The sequence below is a fragment of the Rhinopithecus bieti genome, unplaced genomic scaffold (genome assembly GCF_001698545.2).
Source record: "Rhinopithecus bieti isolate Rb0 unplaced genomic scaffold, ASM169854v2 scaffold_3043, whole genome shotgun sequence".
Lineage (NCBI taxonomy): Eukaryota > Metazoa > Chordata > Mammalia > Primates > Cercopithecidae > Rhinopithecus > Rhinopithecus bieti.
The window spans coordinates 5,990,996-6,013,187 of NW_016804580.1; the positions used below are offsets into that span (position 1 = coordinate 5,990,996).

Consider the following 22,192-nt stretch of genomic DNA (forward strand, 5'->3'; position numbering starts at 1 on the left):
GATTGCTTGAGCCCAGGAGGTTGAGGCTGCAGTGAGCTGAGATTGCACTACTGCACTCCAGCCTGGGTGACAGAGTGAGACCCTGTCTCCTTGGACAGGCAAACAAAATTAGCCAGGTGTGGTGATGTGCGCCTGTGGTCCCGGCTCCTCAGGAGGCTGAAGTGCGAGGATTGCTTGACCCAGGGAGGTTGAAGCTACAGTGAGCCGTGATTGTGCCACTGCACTCCAGCCTAGGCAATAGAACAAGACCCTGCCTCAAAAAGCAAACAAACAAAAAACAAAAACAAACAAAACCCACTAAATAAATAAATACAATTAAGGTTTACATTTTTTAGTAGATAAATACTGGACAATTTTTAGGGGATTTACATAGGTCTCAGTAAATAAGTTGATTAATAATGCATTTGTTACGAAGTTTGAGGTTTAACAGATTAACACAACACCCTGTTTTCTAGGTTGTGTGTGTGTGTGTGTGTTCTGAGACAGGGCCTTGCTTTGTTGCCCAGGCTGGAGGGCAGTCGTGTGTTCATGGCTCACTGCAAGGTTGACCTCCTGGGCTCAAGCATTCTTCCCGCTTCAGACCCTCAGTTAGCTTTTGCCTCCACCTTTGTCTCCCAAGTAGGTGGGACCACAAGCATGCGTCACCATGCCCAGCTTATTTTTAAATTTTCTGTAGAGACGGGTTCAGCCTCCTGAGTAGCTGGGATTAGAGGGCCGCGCCACCACGCCCGGCTAATTTTTGTATTTTTAGTAGAGTCGGAGTTTCACCATGTTGGTCAGGCTGGTCTCGAACTCCTGACCTCATGATCCTCCTGCTTCAGCCTCCCAAAGTGCTGGGATTACAGGCATGAGCCATTGTACCCACCGTAAGGTTCTTATATCTTAGAATGGCATGGTGGGGTGCTGATGTTCTTTAAAGAAAGAATAAGCAGTGTTGGCTGATTTCTTTATGAAGTTGCATGAAAATTGGATTGGGAGAATGTGAGGCATAGATTAGATTCCATATGATCATTATTTTGTCAAATCCATTTTCTATTGTGGTAGATTCAGCTGAACAGTAACAATGACTGGTATGTCTTAAAGTTAAAACTTAGAACTCATAACCTAGGAAACGTCTTTAGGTTCTTATTGTATATTGGGAACATTTTCAGTCATACCTTGAATATTCAAAAAAGAAGTTCCCCTATACATTTAGAGTCAGATTATAGTCTTGTTAATGTCTTCTTGCATGACTGTGGAAAGGAGACTACTGTTCTTTAGTCCTTCCTCAGGCATACATGAGGTGTTAGGGGGAGAATTGCGGAATGTTGCTGTGGCAAAAGGTAGGTGAAATAAAACACATCTTATATCTTAATAATTATTTAAGTAATAGCTTGCAATTCCACAGTAAACATTTAATACCATCTATAAAATGACACGTATTTTTAAAGGTAATTTTAGGGATAAATTTGACTTCAGTAATAAGTTTTCAAGTCTTAATATACTGATGTCCTAAGTGTTGTAGTTAATTTTTTTTAACTCTCTCTTCTCTTTAATGATTATCTCATGTCTGCTGCTTATGGGAACTTTAGCATCCAATTTTTCTGTCCCCCCTCCCCGCCTTCTTCTTTTTTTTTTTTTTTAAACTACAGGCAGTTTTTCAGGAACTCCAGGCAGTGTAAAATCATCTTCTGGAAGTTCAGTACAGTCTCCCCAGGATTTCCTGAGCTTTACAGACTCAGATCTGCGTAATGACAGTTACTCTCACTCCCAACAGTCATCAGCAACCAAAGATGTACATAAAGGAGAGTCTGGAAGCCAGGAAGGGGGGGTAAATAGTTTTAGTACCTTAATTGGCCTCCCTTCAACCTCAGCTGTTATTTCACAGCCTAAAAGCTTTGAAAATTCACCTGGAGATTTGGGTAATTCCAGCCTTCCTACAGCAGGATATAAGCGGGCTCAAACTTCTGGCATAGAAGAAGAAACTGTAAAGGAAAAGAAAAGGAAAGGAAATAAGCAAAGTAAGCATGGACCTGGTAGACCCAAAGGAAACAAAAATCAAGAGAATGTTTCTCATCTCTCAGTTTCTTCTGCTTCACCAACATCATCTGTAGCATCAGCTGCAGGAAGCATAACAAGCTCTAGTCTGCAGAAATCTCCTACATTGCTCAGGAATGGAAGTTTACAGAGCCTCAGTGTTGGCTCATCTCCAGTTGGTTCAGGTAGGGGTTTGCCTATTATTTTTTTCCTTCACTCCCACCACCTCCCTTCCTCTGTCTCAAAATATTTTCAACTGTTGTTGGAAACTTGGAATTAGTTGGAATTACTAAATGACATTTAATTAAAATGAAATTTTTTAGTTTTAAATTTTCTAATGGAAAATACAAAAATGTCTTAAAATCTTAGATGATTTGGTTTTTGGGAAAGATGTTCGGCACTAATTTGATTTTACTTAATTAAATGTAGGCTAAACAGTCTATTGGTCGGTCATTCATTACTTACAAAACACTTAGAATTTATTTCCTATTTTGTTTCACCTGGACAGTATTTTAAAAAACCAATGCAGAATTTACATTTAGGGTGTGAGTGTTTTTACCCTTTGTTTTTTGTTTTGTTTTGAGCTCCCTTTCTCTAAACTTCAATTTTAGTCATCATTTTCTAAATGACTTCTCACACAGGTATTACTTGAATTACTCTATCCTGGGACATTTTTATATCAGTGATAAATGATTTAAGTTTGTGGAATCTAGCAGTCACATTTTATTTCAGGAAGTATCCGAAATGATTTAATTTTGTTTTCAAATATACTTCATAATTTTACCATTCTTTTTATTATACGACAAGTGAGTTGATATACATTGTTATTCACACCATTGGGATGTTTCTGTAACTTGCAATTTGTGTTATGAATATTATTTTCAATTTTAAAAAATTTATTCAAAATGCATGTTTTTAGACAGACCCTTAACAGTTAATATTAACTGAAATGTAAGCATTTATCTTTTACATTGCATCTTGAATTTAAGATAAATGGTTTTCAATAAATGTTGAAACCTTTCTTCTAGTTTTAGATTTCTGATTGTTGAAATAACAAGAATTTAGCTAAGATAAATTATGGATTGTATTTGTTCTATTAGTTGGTGGCAAGGGTAGGTAGGAAATGGTATGGAAAAATGATACAATTTAATGAAGAATGCTCATGTTTATTTTATAAATACAAAATTTTAGATTGTTTTAATAGTTGTGAATACAGAGTACTAACTTCGGTAAACAAACAGAAAAAAGAGCACTCCAAGAGAGAAAATATTATATGTAAAGGTCAGATGTGAGAAATAGTAACTATAACTGTGATTTGTTATGTGCCAGTTATGTTAAGATTTATTATCTCATTTAACAACAGTTATAAAATGTCTTCATTTTACAGCTGGTGACATTGAGGCTTTGAAAGATAAAATAAGATGCCCAAGATCACATAGCCAGGAGTTTCTTTGTATTCAGAAATGAGTGGAATCAATAGGTGCATTAAGGATGGTTCTAGAGCAGGATTTATCAGTCTTAGCATTATTGACAATTTGGATCCGACGAGTCTTCATGTGTTACCCTGTGTATTGTAGGATATTTACCAGAATCCCCAGTCCTGCCCCCTACAGGCCAAGAGCATCATCACACTCTCCCTTCCCACAGTGGGAATAAAAAATGTCTCCAAACATTGTTTAATGTGTTAAATGTGTCCAGGGGACCAAAACTACCTCTGGTTGAGGCTCACTATTTTAGAGGGGGAAAATATATATAAATTGCAGTGAGAAAGAAGTTCATAGAAAAGGTTTAAATATATTGCATATTTGAATGTATGCTTTTGTTTATATGTTTCCTTGGAGACTAGAAGGGCTTAGCAGTAAGCCCCCTTGTCACAAAAAGTATCTTTAGACAAATTTAATTTAAAAGTTGAATTTCTCTTCATTTTTAGCAAGAGGCATAATAAATCACATGAGTACCTTACTGAGAAGATAAAGCTTGATTTGCTTTTGTGGGGAGACCTCTTTACTGATTTTCTGTAGTTTTGAAGCATAGTCTGAGAATTTCTAAATTTCAGAAATTACTTTTGAATGCTTATTTGAAGCGCATCTCCAAATTAATAAAATTAAGATATTGATTTACATCCCTGAAAATATTTTCCTATCTGTTACAGATTTGGGGAGATGTTAGGTATAAGGAATAGTGTTCCTCCTAGGATGGTTGCTTTCAGAGGGCAGTGTTTGTGCTACTCCTGTGGCAGAAAAAAAGGATTTGTATCTCTTACCATTAGGTAAACATAGTAATTTAGGGGGAAATTCTTATAAGTATTAGTTCACAAAAATAAATGACCTAAGAAATTTATCTGCCAAGAAATTTTAAAAACGTTGTGTTTAAAAATTACTCTGGGGCTGGGCGTGGTGACTCACACCTGTAATCCCAGTATTTTGGGGGGCTGAAGCGGGCGGATCACCTGAGGTCAAAAGATCGAGACCATCCTGGCCAACATGGTGAAACCCCATCTCTACTAAAAATACAAAAATTAGCTGGGCATGGTGGCATGCACCTGTAGTCCCAGCTACTAGGGAGGCTGAGGCAGGAGAATCACTTGAACTCGGAAGGCAGAGGTTGCAGTGAGCCAAGATCAGGCCACTGCACTCCAGCCTGGGAGACAGAACGAGACTCCATCGCAAACAAACAAACAAACAAAATTACTTTGAAGATGTTATATGTCTTGTTAAAGCTATAATCATGGAATAAGATTATTGAAAACTATTTGAGATATATTCTTTAGTTTTATATATGTTCATAAACATTTTAAGACTTAGTGCAGAACATTTATTGATAATAGTAAAAAGTGTATCCTTATCCAGAAGAGGCTTGGCTTCATGCCATGAATATTTAGGAATTACACTGCTTTAGTCATAATAAGTTAAGAATTGCTAACTGCTGATGAACACTGAGTGTGTGCCACACATTGTGTTAAGCAGTTAATAAGCATTAAGTGTTATTCCTTATTATATAGGACAAGAAACTGAGACAGAGTTCTCTTAGGTTTTAAGTGATGGAGATACGCATTTTCCCTGGGTCCAGAGCCGTTTAATTAGACAGTTTAACAGGTGTTTGCTGATGAGTGTCTAACACCACACTAGTGTAACGTCAGTTTTACTTTAAGCAAAGAGATCCCTGAACAAATTTGAACCAATAATTTAACTTTCGGCAATAGTGTTTCTTACTAGTATGAAAAGTTAATTTTTCCTTTGGACTAATTTGAAATTGAGAAATCATTTAGTAATTGGGGAAACAAGAAGCTTCCCCCCCATATAATAAATAACTAGGAAGGAGAAAATGTATACAGTCATCCTTTGGCATCCATGGGGAATTGGTTCCAGGACCACCTGCAAATAAATACCAAAGTCCAAGATGTTCAAGTTTCTGTTATAAAATGTCATAGTATTTTCATATAACCTATGCACATCTTCCTGTGTACTTACTCATTTCCAGATTTCTTATAATACCTAGTATCATGTAAATGCTATGTAAATAGTTGTTATACTGTATTGCTTAGGGAATCATGACAGGAAAAAGAGTCTGTACACATTCAGTACAGACTCAATTTTTTCCTCCAAATATTTCTATGCAAGGATGGTTGAATCCCCAGATGTGAAATCCCACAAATACAGAATACAACTGTATTATGTATTACATCATCACAAATTGTTTTTCATGATGCTCTTTTTAAAAGATTGACTTTCTTGAATGACAGGTTGATAATTTAGTAATGTTGAAGATGATCTTTGTAAGCACATTAGTTAAACTGTAACATTCACTATACTACTCCGGAGGCTAGGGGCTGTTTCTGACATTCACAACTGTATCCCCACTTCCAACACAGTGCTTTAAACATAGTAAATGTTAAACATCGTTTTTAAAAATGAATGAATACCATTAGTTTTCTCATGAGTGTATGTCATGTGGTTAGTAGTATCCTGTATGATTTTGTACTTGCCCTCTGAGTGTTAATAGCTAAGCTGTAAGACAAATTACTTTATTTGTAGAACTTTGCTTTTTTTCTTTTTTCTTTTCTTTTCTTTTTTTTTTTTTGAGTGGGAGTCTTGCTCTGTCACCCAGGCTAGAGTGTAGTGGCCCAATCTCGGCTCACTGCAACCTCTTCCTCCCAAGTTCAAGCAATTCCCCTGCCTCAGCCCCCCTAGTAGCTGGGACTACAGGTGCATGCCACCACACCCAGCTAATTTTTATATTTTTAGTAGAGACGGGGTTTCACCATGTTGGCCAGGATGCTCTCCATCTCTTGACCTCATGATCCACCTGCCTCAGCCTAGCAAAATGCTGGGATTACAGATGTGAGCCCCTGGGCCCGGCTATTTTTAGAGCTTTTCATGTATTTATTTTGCCAGTTTATGATGAAAAATATTATTAAGTTGGAAAAGATCATGGAGAGGTTGAATTGTACTTTGAAGTAGGCAGAAAATGAAGGCCAACATTACCTGAAAAGAAAGTAAAGGTCTGTTTGAGGGAAAAGCCTAATAGGAACAGGAAGCTTGTGTTTGTGGCACTGTGAAGGAAATGTTTATAGGGTAGCATGGGTTCATGGAGAGATGAATGGCAGACTGAAGAAATCAGACTGATAAGCTAATGATCTTTTTCTTAAAACAACTATTCTGGCTAATTACCATTATAAAAGAATTTCATTAATGGAAAAGAAAAAAATCCTGTCTCATTCAGCTTAGCAATGCTTATATAATGTCTTCTTTGAGTACGTTTAAGTTTCTTAGGAACTCTTTAGTTGCTCTCTCATTTGATCCTTGGAACAGCCTTGTGAAATAGGATAGCTCCTGTTGATGTTATTTCTCCTTTAAAACTAGGATGTAAAGCAGGAGTAGAGTCAGGTTCTAATGTTGTGATTCCCTCTTGAAATTATTGGCTAGAAGTATTAGTTTTAATAGTAATCAAAATTCTCTCATGACATGTTCAAATTGTAGCAGAGTACATTTTTTCTGGGAACCGTAGATCAAATTAGAGTAGAAGCCTAGAAAACACCTATAAAATGTTTGATTCAGAGTTTAGATTGTAAAAGTTTTATTGTGGATTGAAGTGTGTCCTGATAAATGACCTGTTTTATAGTGACTTGTACAAAATGGAAAATTAGTGTGTTTTTAAAAGTGATTTCTAAGAGTTTTAAGTTTGGGGCTTATAGGTTTTGTTCTTCTTTTGAACTCTTTTCTATGTACGTTCTTTTGAGTTCTGAACAGTTAGGCACAGGGTCTTTTGAAACATCAAAAACAGTTTTGGAAGAGTTGACAATCTGTCCTTTCCTCCTTGCTATTTATCTTCACCACATTACAAAAATTTATGATTTACTAAAGTGAAAGTTGAGAACATCTTTTTCTTCACTAAAACCGTCTTGTTATTTTCTTTGAGAAAAGTCTGATATTCATTAACCCATTTGTGCCGGAGGTTGCAACTTTTTTTTTGTGAAAAATCAGACCCTGGTGATGGCCTTGAGCAGTGGGATATAAATAACTCCCACAAATTGAGGTTCCAGTAATGGAACACGAGGCATAAAGAACTCAAAGTGCAAGGGGTTGATGGTTTAGGATTTCCTGGGGCGTACTATGTCCTTTCAAAGTACAGGTTGAGTAACCTTTATTAAAAATTCTTGAGACCATAGTGTTTGGAATTTCAGATTCTGGGGGGATTTTGCAATACTTGCATTATATATACTTACCAGTTGAGCATCCCTAATCTGAAAATCAGAAATCCAAAATGCTGCAATGAGCATGAGAGTCATGGGAGCACTCAAAAGTTTTGGATTTGGGGCTATGGTTTTGGTTAAATAATATCCAAGGAATTCCCAGGTATCCCTCCTTTAAAAAACTTCTGCCAACAGTGTTAGCCATAAGGGAATACCAGTTGCTTCCAGAATTAGCAAACCCAGGTCCTTTGAGTCACAGCCTTGGTCCAGTTTTATCAGTTATATTTCCCTTAGAAAGCCATATAGAAATTAAGTTCTCATATTCTGAGCAGATTTTGCTTTTAGTAATGTTTTATTGCCTTATTTTCTGCACCTTCTGCTTGTTCTCGTTTCGGTGGAATAAAAGAGTAAGGGTAATAATGTCTTATTCATTTGTTATCTTTCTCTCTCTTTTTTTTTTTTTTTGAGACCGAGTCTTGCTCTGTCACCCAGGCTTGAGTTTGGTGGTACAGTCTCGGCTCACTGCAACCTGTTTCCCATGTTCAAGCAATTCTTGTGCCTCAGCCTCCCAAGTAGCTAGGATTACAGGCATGCGCCACCGTGCCCGGCTAATTTTTGTGTTTTTTAATAGAGACGGGGTTTCACCATATTGGGCAGGCTGGTCTCAAACTCCTGACCTCATGCGCCCACCTTGGCCTTTCAAAGTGCTGGGATTACAGGCTTGAGCCACCACACGCAGCCATCTTTCTCAAAAATGAATGGTTCAAGATAGTGAGCTAAGTGTAACTTAATAAGTTTTATGCTCCTATGTAAGTCATAATGTATTTATGCTCATATATCAACTAAATTATCATACTTAAATTGTGATTTCCACATGAAAACAGGATTCAAATGTTTTTGGCAAACTCTTCCCATCTAATGAATGACCTAGGCCTAGAGCGGTGGCTCACATCTGTAATCTCAGCACTTTGGGAGGTCGAGGCAGGCAGATCACTTGAGGTCAGGAGTTCCAGACCAGCCTGGCCAACGTGGTGAAACCCTGTTTCTACTAAAAATACAAAAATTAGCTAGGCGTGGTGGCGTGCACCTGTAGTCCCAGCTATTTGGGAGGCTGAGGTGGGAGGATCACTTGAACCCAGGAGGCAGAGGTTACAGTGAGCTGAGATTGTGCCACTGCACTCCATCCTGGGCTACAGAGTGAGACTTTGTCTCAAAAAAAAAAAACCCCAAAAATCTAAAGCGTATTAGTGTATCATGTTGCGAATCATACTTTCTCCCATTAATGAAGCCTTATATTCTCAGACACTTGTTATACAGATTCATTTGTAAGCCCTTATGTCTTTCCCTCACTCTGTAAAAACACGCAGATACATTCCACACACTCCCATTAAGATTTATGAGAATTCTGTCACATTTGGTTCTCCCCTTCACATCCCAATTATTAGCTTATAATTTTTGTTTTTGAAGTTCTAGTTGGCCTACTTAACTACACTTTTAGGTGAATTTCCTTCCATTTTTCTGGCCTATTTCTTTTTTTACCCTTGAGTCACTGACAATTTATTCACTGATTTCCTTTTTCCTTCCTCTCAACAGAAATTTCCATGCAGTATCGGCATGATGGAGCTTGCCCAACAACTAGTAAGTTGTCTAACTGGGTTGATAACCCGAGCCTTTTGTCTCCTCTAGTGCTCTTTCTAGTATGTTATGCCACCTGGGAACCTCTCAATTTTAATTTTCCAAAATGCAAATTTTTCTTAATTGAACAGATATTTTTTCTCCTGCAGAGATAATATACTGCTTTGTCTTGTTATGGGCCCATATTACAGTCAAATTGTGTATAAATTTTAATTATTGTTGGTCCTTTATTATGGTGCTTTTATTGCAGAATTGTAACTTCACCTCCTTCTTGAAATAATGTGTGTGTGTTTTTTTTAACATTTTGTTTTCTATTCTTAATATAATGTTTCAATATTTGTATATTTGCACTAGGTGGCTTTCTTGATTAGTCTTCTACATGTGTTGAGGCTTTCTTATACTGAAGTCTAGGAAATGAGAATATTTGATAGGGTTAGATGATATAATGAGGTTTTTCTTTATGATAAATATTGTTAAGTGTGCCCTAAGGCAGATTTACCTATATAGAATTGCATCCTATAGTGACTCGCTTTTAGCAAGACATTACATTGACATAAATGTCTTTTAAAAAGTGATTTGAAATACATATTTATTACTAAGGAAATTATTGTCATTATGGCAATATATCTAACATATCTCAATTTAGTTGGTAATGTGTTGGCAAGTGGAATACAATATTTAAAAATTTATACCATGTAAAAATGGAGCCAAGCTTGCAGTTTTAATGATTCAAACAATGATACATGATAGACTTACTGAAATTTTATTATACTGATTCAGTCTATGGCTATGTATTTCTTTTGTGTGTTTGAGAATGATCTTAACCTGAAGTCCTTTTTTCCTTACTTAAAAGCGTTCTCAGAGTTGCTGAATGCAATACACAATGGTAAGTTTTATTAGAATCTTCTCTAGTGGTTCGTTTATCACAAAGGTTGCCTTTTGTAGAGAATCTCGATTGAAAGCTGGCATGTTCTATTGATTAGATGAAATCCAGTGCTGCAGTGAGTCAATTATTCAGCACCTTAGTGAAAAATTTTTGTAGATTGCCAATAAGAGGATGATAGGTCAATATGGTTCATCAGTTTGGCTTTTATTGTTTCTTTTTAAGGCAAAATGATAATAGTGTTTAAAGTTTCTGAAGGTCTTTTATTTTACAATGGTTTTCTAGTTCTTTTGAGATCTCTCTTGCCAGTGCAGGTAATTACTGGTACCTACGTGAAGAATTTGCTTGGAATATGAATTTTATTTTTTAGGGTTTGGGTTTATTAATATATAGGACACTTTAATTATATTACCCCATGTTCCACATAGCGAATAAATGGAAGATAGTATTTTAAATTATATCTGGTTTGGTACGAGGTTTTTTTATCGTTTGCTGCACTGGGTTCTGAAATCAGCATATAAGGCAAATACTGTCTTTGTAATGTAATTATAATGAAGATTATTCTTGCAAAAAATGTTTGAAAGTTTCTTAAGTTTCCTCAAAGAACCTTCCATAATCCTTTGATGTTCAAAAATTCTCATTTTGAGGGTAGTGTCAACTTTGTTGATTTTCTTTTTCATTTATTAACTGATCTCATTTATTCAAGACTGTTTATGTTCAAGACTCATTTGTTCATATTGCTTGATTCCAAGCAGTTTTTCAATACATTTTTCATTAACTTCATGAAATCTTGCATATTTTGCTAATGTGGTTTAATTTGCAGTCAGTACGTGTTGCGTTTGGATTTTATTGTCAAATGTTTACAGTATCTACAGCCAACAAGAGACTAATGGCATAATGAGCAGGCATAGACACTCTTGTTGCTTTAAGGGTGGGCGCTGTTAGGATGGAAGGCTTATCTTATAAGTTATTTTTTATTAATTAGTAGATTGATTCATAATTCTTGCCTCCCTATGCAACCTGTGCCTGCGGAAGCTTAGATAATGAATACTCTTGATAACAAGGAGTCCCTCAACACTAGGTATCTACAGGGAAAAGTGATTGGCAGCATCCTTGAAAATAAAATAAACTTGTTACTGTTCTTTGGTAGAGAAGTATAAAAGCTGAAGTTGTTTAACATCATCTTCAGTTTGCATAAGTAAATTTAGAATTGTTCTTTTATTCTTTAATCCTGAACATCTTTAGAAAATAAACTTGGGATTAAAAGAAAGTAGACATCATGGGACCAGTGTAATGGATTTATATTTTTCATTGCAAGTGCAAGTGTAGGATTGACACCTAGTGAATGATGTTTATCCTGTGGGTGATTGAGGGAGAGTCTCTTGCACTTCGTTGGAAAAATTTGTACTGTATTTCTCTTTTTTCTCCCCCAACAGTTAGCTTTTCTTTCTCTTTTATTTTCTTTTGAAATTTTTTGTGTTTGGGTTTTTTTTTTTTTCTTTTGAGATGGAGTTTTGCTCTTGTTGCCTGGGTTGGAGTGCAATAGCTCACTGCAACCTCCGCCTCCTGGGTTCTCCCGGGTGGACTCCCAAAGTGCTGGGATTACAGGCGTGAGCCACGACGCCCAGCCATACCCTTTTCTAGTTACTTAAGATGGATGGTTGGATTATTGATTGGAATCATTTATCTTTATGAACATAGTCCTTTACAGCTATATATTTTTAGGTTTTTTTTTCTAAGTTTTAATTTTTTTTTTAGAAGCAAAATCTTGCTTTCTTACCAAGGCTGGCGTGCAGTGGCATGATCATAGGTCATTGCAACCTTCAACTCCTGGGCTCAAGTGATCCTCCCACCTCAGTCCCCTGAGTAAGTGGGACTACGGGCATGTGCCACCATGCCTGGCTAATACATTTCTTTCTGAGATTATATCTGCGTTTTATGATTTCTTTGATTAGTCCTTGTTTTTCTCACAGTATTTTCTCCTTGACTCTTTTACATACTCCCTTGGAAAAATCTGCATACCTACAGCTTCAAGTATCTCCTGTGCTTATTAGCTTTCCAAATCTATGCCTCCAATTTAGACTTTTCTCCTGAGTTGCAGATTTATATTTCCAAAAACCTAAGAAGCTTCATTTCCGTATGGTACTTAGCCACCTCAGCCAGACTTATGCTAGGAAGTTAACCTCAACTCTGCCCTCTCATTTTCCTAGTCATCTTTTTTTAGAAAAGCTTTTTTCTATTATTGATCAGTTTAACTTCCTTTTCTTTTGTATTTCCACTGCCCACTTGGTTATGTCCTACATTGTCATCTGCACTGTTTCAGCAAACTCCTAACATTCGTTCCATTATCCAGTCCCTTTTCTAGATGCTACTGGAATTAATGGTCAATCTAAAGTGCAAATCAGACCATGTCAAACTATCTTACTTAGAGAATTTTCTGGCACTAATGGGATAAAATTTATACGTCTTCACGTGGCATGTGGAGTTTTTCTTCATCTCGTTGTAATCTAACTCTCCAGTGTCATCCCTTCTTCTCCCCATCTTTACGTTGCATCAATAGAAGCTACTTGTAGTTTCCTGATGTATTATACTATTATATGCAACATCTCTGATGTAGACCTTGTTTGTATCTGTTGATGTGGACTTCCAACTTTATCTAGTAAAAGTAGTCATTAAAACTAAGTGTAGTTTTATTTACTTCCTGCAAAGTTTTTTCTTTTTCAGACTCTTTGATAGAATTAACCCTTTCTGGTCGGGTGCAGTGGCTCACACCTGTAATCCCAGCACTTTGGGAGGCCAAGGCAGGTGGATCATCTGAGGTCGGGAGTTCGAGACCAGCCTGATCAACATGGAGAAACTCTGTCTCTACTAAAAATACAAAATTAGCTAGGCATGGTGGCGCATGCCTGTATTCCCAGCTACTCAAGAGGCTGAGGCAGGAGAATTGCTTGAACCTGGGAGGCGGAGGTTGCGGTGAGCCGAGATCATGCCATTGCACTCCAGCCTGAGCAACAAGAGCGAAACTCCGTCTCAAAAGAAAAAAAAAAGAATTAACCCTTTCTTTTTTCAATACTTTTGGGTTCTTGTATGTGATGTTCTAATACTTCCTCCAATTGATTTCTACTCTTTCTCTAGACACATATTTTTGTTTCTGTGAAATATATCTTAGTCATATTTATCTCACATTTGTGAAACTTCAAAAAAAAAATCTTTCATTAGACAGTTGAAACTGAATTATTTTCATCATTTATTCTGGCAACTGGTGCATTTCAAAATGTTTTAAATAGAACTTTATAAAACTAAAATTTATTACTTCACAAAGCTTATTCTGGAAAAATTAATACAAGTGTAATGACCAAGAAAATATTATTATTATTATTTTTGAGACAGAGTCTCACTCTGTTGCCAGGCTGGAGTACAATGGTGCAATCTCAGCTCACTGCAATCTCCGCCTCCTGGGTTCAAGCGATTCTCCTGCCTCAGCCTTCCGAGTAGCTGGGATTACAGGTCCCCACCACCACGCCTGGCTAATTTTTGTATTTTTAGTAGAAACGGGGTTTCACCATGTTGGCCAGGCTGGTCTCAAACTCCTAGCTGCAAGTGTTCTGCAAGTGATCCATCTCGGCCTCCCAAAGTGCTGGGATTACAGGCATAAGCCACCGTGCCCAGCCTCTTTGGCTACTTTAAACCAACATTTCAAAATAATATTAAAAGTGAGAAAGGCCAAAACAAATGTATGAAACAACTCTATTTAGTAAAGAACCAAGTTACTATACTAAAAGAGACAAGACAGTCTAATACAAAGTTAATTCCCAAAGAAAATGAACATATTCCCAAGAATATATATGGAACTTATTCTAGGACAATGTAGCAATTAACAGTTGTTTTCATTCATTCAACAGTTATGGCAAGCCTATTAGATGATTAGCTAAATACTGACAAAATAAGATGAATAAAAGCCAACTTCGATCCTAAATGAGTTTATAGTCCAGTCAGGGGGAAAAAAAGCCTCGTAAATAAATTATTAAAGAATCTGGCAAACACTAGAGCAAAATCATCCCTGAGACATGACAATGAAAACTAGGAGGATGATATGCTAGTTTTCAACTGGACTATAAAACTAAACTATAATCTTTTATTACATACTACTTGTTTCATCATTTTTACAAGCATTTAAAATACTTCTATTAAGTGAAATAGAGAAATTAAACTTACAATTTATTAAGATCATGAAATCTCTTAGGCTGCGTCATTCCAAGGCACCACCACAAAACCAAACATGAAATACAAGGGGCCGGGCGCGGTGGCTCAAGCCTGTAATCCCAGCACTTGGAGAGGCCGAGATGGGCGGATCACGAGGTCAGGAGATCGAGACCATCCTAGCCAACACGGTGAAACCCTGTCTCTACTAAAAAATACAAAAAACTAGCCGGGCGACGTGGCAGGCGCCTGTAGTCCCAGCTACTCAGGAGGCTAAGGCAGGAGAATGGCGTAAACCCAGGAGGCGGGGCTTGCAGTGAGCTGAGATCCGGCCACTGCACTCCAGCCTGGGCGGCAGAGCGAGACTCTGTCTCAAAAAAAAAATAAAAAAATAAATAAATAAAAAAGAAACACAAGGCACTTTCTTTTATGGACATCTGTTTAATTCTCCATATAGTATTCTTTAAGATATTTAAATAACTACTTTTTACCCTTTTCAAACTGCCTTAAAAGTTTCTGGAATTTCCTTTACATAGTATATCTTTGCATACCTTTAAATATATCTTTACATATATAATATACTTATCGTAACTTTTTCCTTTTTCCTCTGTTGAGACAATAATTTTAATATTATGTCTTCCATTTTTTAATTTCCTAAATTTCTCTGATTGTATGCAATTTATCCTAGTGTACCTAAATTGGTTTTTGAAATTGGTAAGGTGTTTTCCTAAAGTACTTTTCTTTGTATCAATATTATCCTTAATTCCTTACCTGAAAACACCCAATTTCAAAAGTTTATGAAGTTATTTCACATACCCAAAAGAACCACTTTAAGTCCTAAGATCCTCTCTGAGAAAGAACAAATCAAGATATATGCTTTAATCTCAATATCTATGACTGTTAATATATAATATTTCCTTGGGGTCATGCATGGTAGCTCATGCCTGCAATCCCAGCACTTTGGGAGGCCGAGGTGGGCAGATCACTTGAGCTTAGGAGTTTGAGACCAGCCTGGTCAACATGACGAAACCTCTTGTCTGCTAAAAATACAAAAATTAGCCAGGCGTGATGGCACATGCCTGTAATCCCTGCTACTTGGGAGGCTGAGGGGGGAGAATCGCTCGAACCCAGAAGGCAGAGGTTGCAGTGAGGTGAGATCGCACCACTGCATTCCAGCCTAGGCGACAGAACAAGACTCTGCCTAAAAAATAAATGAATGAATAAATAAATAAATACATAAAGTACTAAAGAGCTTACTTAGGTCAATTTTCACAGCAGTATATTGCTAATTGAGTTCCACGTCCCATTTATTGCGCTTTTAAATTCCCTTTAATTATGATGCTTCTGGTTTGAGACAGCTGTGCTCACTAAACAAATAGGGTTTGTTGGAGGAGGAAATGTTAACCAATTATTCATATATATGTGCTTTATGATGAGTATACATATAAATGCCAATTGATTTTAGAGGTGAACATTCTCCCTCAAGAACAGGGTTCTACGTAGACTTGTCAGACTAGTTTATAAGAAACTGAATCTTTGTCCTTCATATGTGTCCCTTTTTTATTTCAGGGAAGCATTAAGTGGATAGGATTCCATGAAGTGGGATGAGTAATACTCATATAATTGTTCCAAAGCCAGTATCATTTGAGATTCACTATGTGTAATGAGATATTACTGATGGGGGCTGAGTTGTCACTGTGAGCAGTATGGAGATTGAGAATCTACTCATTCTAAATCTAATTTCCTTTTAATCACAACAGTCATTTTTTCTTCTTATGAGTTAGTGTGTTCTTTATGCTTATACAGTAAATTGTCACATCCTAGGATATATCAAGTGCTACTAAGTTTGTTTCAATACATGCAAACTGAATCACTTGGTAAGGGATGATGAGGTTAAAAAAGGGGAAGGGAACTAGGCCTTGGGCATAGTAAAGAGCTGCAAAGCACATTGATTGTACGGGGTTGAAATGAAATTCTAAAGAAAAGGCACCTGATGGGTAGTAAACCTAGACCTTAGAATTGCTGTCTTGAATCAGAAAAATGGTAAGGAGCTACGATGAGTTTGTGGGAGACAGAACATGATGAAATGATATGAAGTCTTATGGGCAGGGCTGTGATTATGCCTGTGTAGGAAAGAATTGGACTAATATAACACAGCTTTGAAAATAAGATAGTATAAGACTTACACTATAGATAAGACTTTCCGTTTCAAAGTATCCAGGCTACTTTGTTGCTCTTGGTTCCTTAAAGATAGGCTTCAAAGACTCTTAAGGGATGAACACATTGGGCTGGTGAGTCCCCACTGGGGAGAAAAGTAGTTTTCACATTTGGCTGGTGAGTCCACCAATGGGGAGAAAAAGTAGTTTCCAGTATCCAGGTTAACTTTTACAATGCAAAATGAATCTACACTGTTTCATTGAAGCTACGAAAGGGGTGGAACCTGAAAAGTTCCAATTGAGTGAGGGAAGCAGTGCAAATGGGAATGAGTTGTATAATGATTACTTTTATGTTAAATGGTAATGCCATTAGTACTCGCTTTATTTGGAGCACTGCTGTTTTTTAAATTTACATAAGTTTCATGGGGATTTTAACCCCGTTGATCCACCCCCACACTGCACCCCTGCTCCCATCATAATATCTTCAGTTTTTCAAGTTGTCTATCATGGTTGTTTTTAGGAAGTGGTGATTAAAAAGCTGAAATTAAAGTGTGTCTTTTCTTTAGACAGAGATGACAGTTCTACACTAACAAAGCAAGAACTTAAATTCATAGGTATGTACCAAACTCCAGCATGGTTCTAAACATAATAGTGTTAAATTAATCCTATTGTAGCTTGGAAACCTTCTCATACAAAGCAATATTAGCAGTATGTACTCATTAAAAAAATGATGCCTGAAAGGAATTATCTTTAACCTTGGGTGGTAAGTGGGATGAACTATAAGTTCTTATCGTTGTACTTATTTGGATTTGTCATGTTGCTTAAGTCATGGTAGATAGATCTTAGAATTCCTAAAACTTTACTTGTAAGGGCCTAGGCTCCTAGATCTGATTTTGTAAGGACCACTTTCTACACCTGTGTCCCTTCTCTCACTGAGATCAGGAAGAATATTAGACCATATTTCATGTTTTATAATCATGATAATTCTCTGATTCTTTAACATAAATCTCAAATACTCTGGATCAGTTCAGGGAGAACATGTGTATTCTGATCCACAGAATGAAATCTACTACTCTTAACCACTTGAGGTATGCATCTGCTCATTTCTCTCCCCTAAAATCCTCATTTTTAACATGTTGATAAAGCTAATTTTATAGGCTGTATCTTCAATATGGCGCTTTCCTTCTTGAGACTGTCTTAGTTTTTTATCATTTGACAAGAATATATTACGTTCTTTCTTTATGTCTATATGTAAGGTCCTGGTTAGTTGCTTTGGGGAAATAACTATACTGCAAAAGATAAATATGTGGCATATGAGTCCTCCCCTTGAGAACATACACTCTAAAAGAAAAGAAATATATATATNATTTCAAGGGATGTACTTATAAGAAATATAAAAGTATTTACTTACAAGAAATCTAAAATAAATATATAAGTAATAATTTCAAGGGATGTACTTATAAGAAATATAAAAGTATTTACTTACAAGAAATCTAAAATAAATATATAAGTAATAATTTCAAGGGATGTACTTATAAGAAATATAAAAGTATTTACTTACAAGAAATCTAAAATAAATATATAAGTAATAATTTCAAGGGATGTACTTATAAGAAATATAAAAGTATTTACTTACAAGAAATCTAAAATAAATATATAAGTAATAATTTCAAGGGATGTACTTATAAGAAATATAAAAGTATTTACTTACAAGAAATCTAAAATAAATATATAAGTAATAATTTCAAGGGATGTACTTATAAGAAATATAAAAGTATGTACTTATAAGAAATCTAAAATAAATATATAAATAATAATTTCAAGGGATGTACTTATAACTTCTTTAATGGTCGGGAGGAGTTCAAGGCCAGGGAAAATTGCTTTCAGCTGAGGGAATGAGCTATCCAGGTAATGTAACATTTGACCTGATGCTTAAAAGAATATGTAAAATTTCGTTACTTGGAGATATAGGGATCAGAGCTTGATTCTTAGTCTGAGCTATATATAGTTAGCATGAGCAATGGCATAGAATGAGAATACACAGGCTGTGTAAACTAATATATGTAGTATGTGTGTTTTTTATATATATACACATTTTTTTTTTCTTGGCATGTTTTACCTCCAAGATACTGATATTTGACATGAAAAATAACAACATTAGCTATTAGTCGAAGGAATTGAAAGCAGTTGGTGTTAGTTGGAAAAAAGATAATCAAACCTGTACTTTAGGAAGTTTCAACTGGTGGGTAGCATGTAAAAAGATGGAAAAGAGCTAACGCTGAAACAGAGTAACCCAATAGTTTTTTGTTATAATCTAACCAAATTTATTGATGGCCTGAATGAGGATCCTGGAAGTCAAACTGATGAGATGTGTATTACCCAAGAAGAACTGGTGATGACAGAAGCTGGAAAGGATGGGTATTCATTTACTAACACAGTATTTAGGTAGAGATGTTTAGCACAGAGCTTGGGCACCAAAGAGAATTGAAAGCCGCTTAGGGAGTAGTAACTGAAACTCTGAGACTGGTATAGGCTGAGAAATGTGGATAGAGAAGACAGAGAAAGAGGTTGAATCAGGTTTATTGTAAGATAAATACAATACTATTAAGATTTCTTAAATCTTAATAGTAGAAAGGAAATCTTAATAGGAGAAAGGAGATTAAGATTCAACGAGTGATATTTCATAGAATCTGGAACAGATGGGAAGAGATCAAGTGAACATGTAGAAAAATTAAGTTTGAAGGAAGACAGGGAATCACTGTGGAAACATTCACTGTCAGAAAACCCCCGACCAAACCGAATGAATTTTCTAAAACCTTCATAATTTGAATTAATGAATTTTAAATTATTATAAATTTTAAAATAGATTTTCCCCAAAAGAACTGATTCTTTCAGGTATGTGTAGTAACTTGAATGTGTTTACAAAAGGGTTTTCTCTTTAGTGTACTTCAGAATAGGGCTTTAATGATTAAATAAGAGTATTAAATAATACTTAAATATGCAAAGGTTATGCATCTCAGCTAGTTACTTTATTTTAAATTCTCAATATCGCCTGAGAAGTGATCTCTCTCCTCTCTTCTTGTATTTTTTGTCCGAAATACCTCTATCCTGGAGTTACTGTTTGTGCCTGCCTATGTGTCATTTTCTCTGCCTGTTCCTTACTATTACATAAATCACCAAGTGCTGCCTTCTGGACATTTTTTCTAGTTTACTAATTTGAGGCTTTCTAGACATGACTTTTATGTTTAATTTTTCTTCATTGTTTTCAAAACTCATCTTTTCTTTGATGTTGGTTCAGGTGCTTATCATTTCTTGCACAGGTTATTCTACTATCCTCTTTTTTCTTTTGTCAGTATACCTAGAGTTCATCAAATGGGCTTACTCAAGCCAGAATCTCAGAAATGAAGGTAGGGAAGAATGTCATTTAATTATCTGTGATTTAAAAAAAAATAACATAACTGCCAAGAATGCCAAATGTTGCTTGTCTTCTTCTTCCTTATGGTACTCTTCTTGGGAAAACAAATTATAATTGGAAAGTGCTTACTTAGTGAATCGGACATCAGAAAAAAGGCAGTTTGATCATGTTTAAATGTTATAATCTTGATAATACTTTTTTTCACTCTTATAATGTATTTGACTACTTTGCAGCTTCCCTGCACATTAACTTCTGGTCCTGCATTTGTAGAAACTATGTCCCAATCACCTTCATTAAACCTGGAGTTGTAGACCATGTCCTCGGTGGGCTGTTTCTATAGATGGCTGATATACTTGTTTCACACTCAGAGGGTCATTTTATTTCAGGATCTCTTGATATATATATGGATATATATCTCTGGATATATGTATGTGTCCATTCCTACCAGAGTAGCATATTTATATAATAACAGCTGGGTATTTGGAATTTTGCTTCTCATACTTTTTTCCATCATGCGTGCATTAGTAGCAACTAATATTTTTGTTTCAAAGGTGTATTTGAAAGCTTACAGCTTTGGCTTAGGAAACCAAAAAACTTTATTTCATGTTGCCAATAATAGAAAATCTGATTTTCCACCCAGATTAGGTCTTTTATAGAACTATAGAGAGAAAACAAATCAGCATAATAAACATGAGACATGAGGGAAGATAGTAGTAATTTGAAACAAAATTTTAAAAGAGAAATTTTATATATTCAGCTATATTTTATAGTAGTCAAAGCAAAGAACACAGTAAAGGGGTAATAACGCAATGGTTACAACCAAGGAACTGAATAATAAGTGGGTAAATCAGATGAAGAAAATTTCCTAGAAAGAAGGAAAGTACCAAGACTGTGGTGCCAAGGACTTAATAGACTGGGCACGGTGGCTCACGCCTATAATCCCAGCACTTTGGGAGGCTGAGGAAGGCAGATCACTTGAGGTCAGGAGTTAAAGACCGTCCTGGCCATCATGGTGAAACCTCATATCTACAAAAAGAAAAAAAGGAGCCAGGTGGGGTGGTGCACGTCTGTAATCCCAGGTACTTGGGAGACTGAGGCATGAGAATTGCTTGAACTTGGGAGGCAGAGGCTGTAGTGACCTGAGATCATGCTACTGCACTCTAGACTGGGTGACAGATGAGACCCTGTCTTAGAAAAATAAAAAATAAAAGGACTTTAATAGAAGTGACTTCCATTCTAAGGAAATGTACAAAATATGAAAAGACTAGACATACAGAGATATTTATCATAGCAAAAAGTTGCGAGTACTGGGGATTGACAAAATTATCACAGTGGTTATATTATTATTATTATTTTTTAATCAGCGTCTTGCTTTGTTGCCCAGACTGGTTTTGAATCCCTGGTCTTACGTGATTCCCCCACCTCAGCCTCCCAAGTTGCTGGGATTACAGGCGTGAACCACCGTGCCTGACCTATTCTGCCACATCTTTCTATTATTTTTGAGACAGAATCTTGCTTAGTCCAGGCTGGAGTGCATTGGTGCCATCATAACTCACTGCAGTCTCAACGTCTTGGGCTCAAACAATCATCCTGCCTCAGCCTCTTGAGTAGCTGGGAATACAGGCACACACCACTACACTCAGCAATTTTTTTTTTTCTTTTTCCTTTTTAGTAGAGATGAGATTTTACTATGTTGCCCAGGCTGGTCTCCAACTACTAAGCTCAAGTGATCCTCCTGCCTCGGCCTCCCAAAGTGCTGGGATTACAGGCATGAGCTGCCACACCTGGCCATAGTGGTTGTATTAAAATCAATGGTTCAAGAGTATTGTGTTTTCTTGTCTCTGTTTTCTAAAACTGAATATGGCCGTTCTTTTTTGTTTTTATTTAAAACAAAAATATTCATGAAGAATGGCAAACGATGTTGATAACCACTATATCTGATAAGATTATGTTCTTCGGCCAGGCGCGGTGGCTCAAGCCTGTAATCCCAGCACTTTGGGAGGCCGAGATGGGTGGATCACAAGGTCAGGAGATCGAGACCATCCTGGCTAACACGGTTAAAACCCTGTCTCTACTAAAAAATACAAAAAACTAGTCGGGCGAGGTGGCGGGCGCCTGTAGTCCCAGCTACTCGGGAGGCTGAGGCAGGAGAATGGCGTAAACCCAGGAGGTGGAGCTTGCAGTGAGCTGAGATC

The 22,192-nt window shown here is 36.5% G+C and overlaps 1 protein-coding gene across 1 annotated transcript in view; it reads left to right on the top strand.

Moving 5' to 3' along the window:
* Positions 1-22,192, top strand: part of MLLT10 (MLLT10 histone lysine methyltransferase DOT1L cofactor) — a 249,797-nt gene that overhangs the window by 169,807 nt on the left and 57,798 nt on the right. Inside the window, 3 exon segments of the mRNA XM_017869231.1 lie at positions 1,632-2,201; positions 9,302-9,346; positions 10,197-10,229. Of these exon segments, the coding sequence (XP_017724720.1) occupies positions 1,632-2,201; positions 9,302-9,346; positions 10,197-10,229 (648 nt within the window).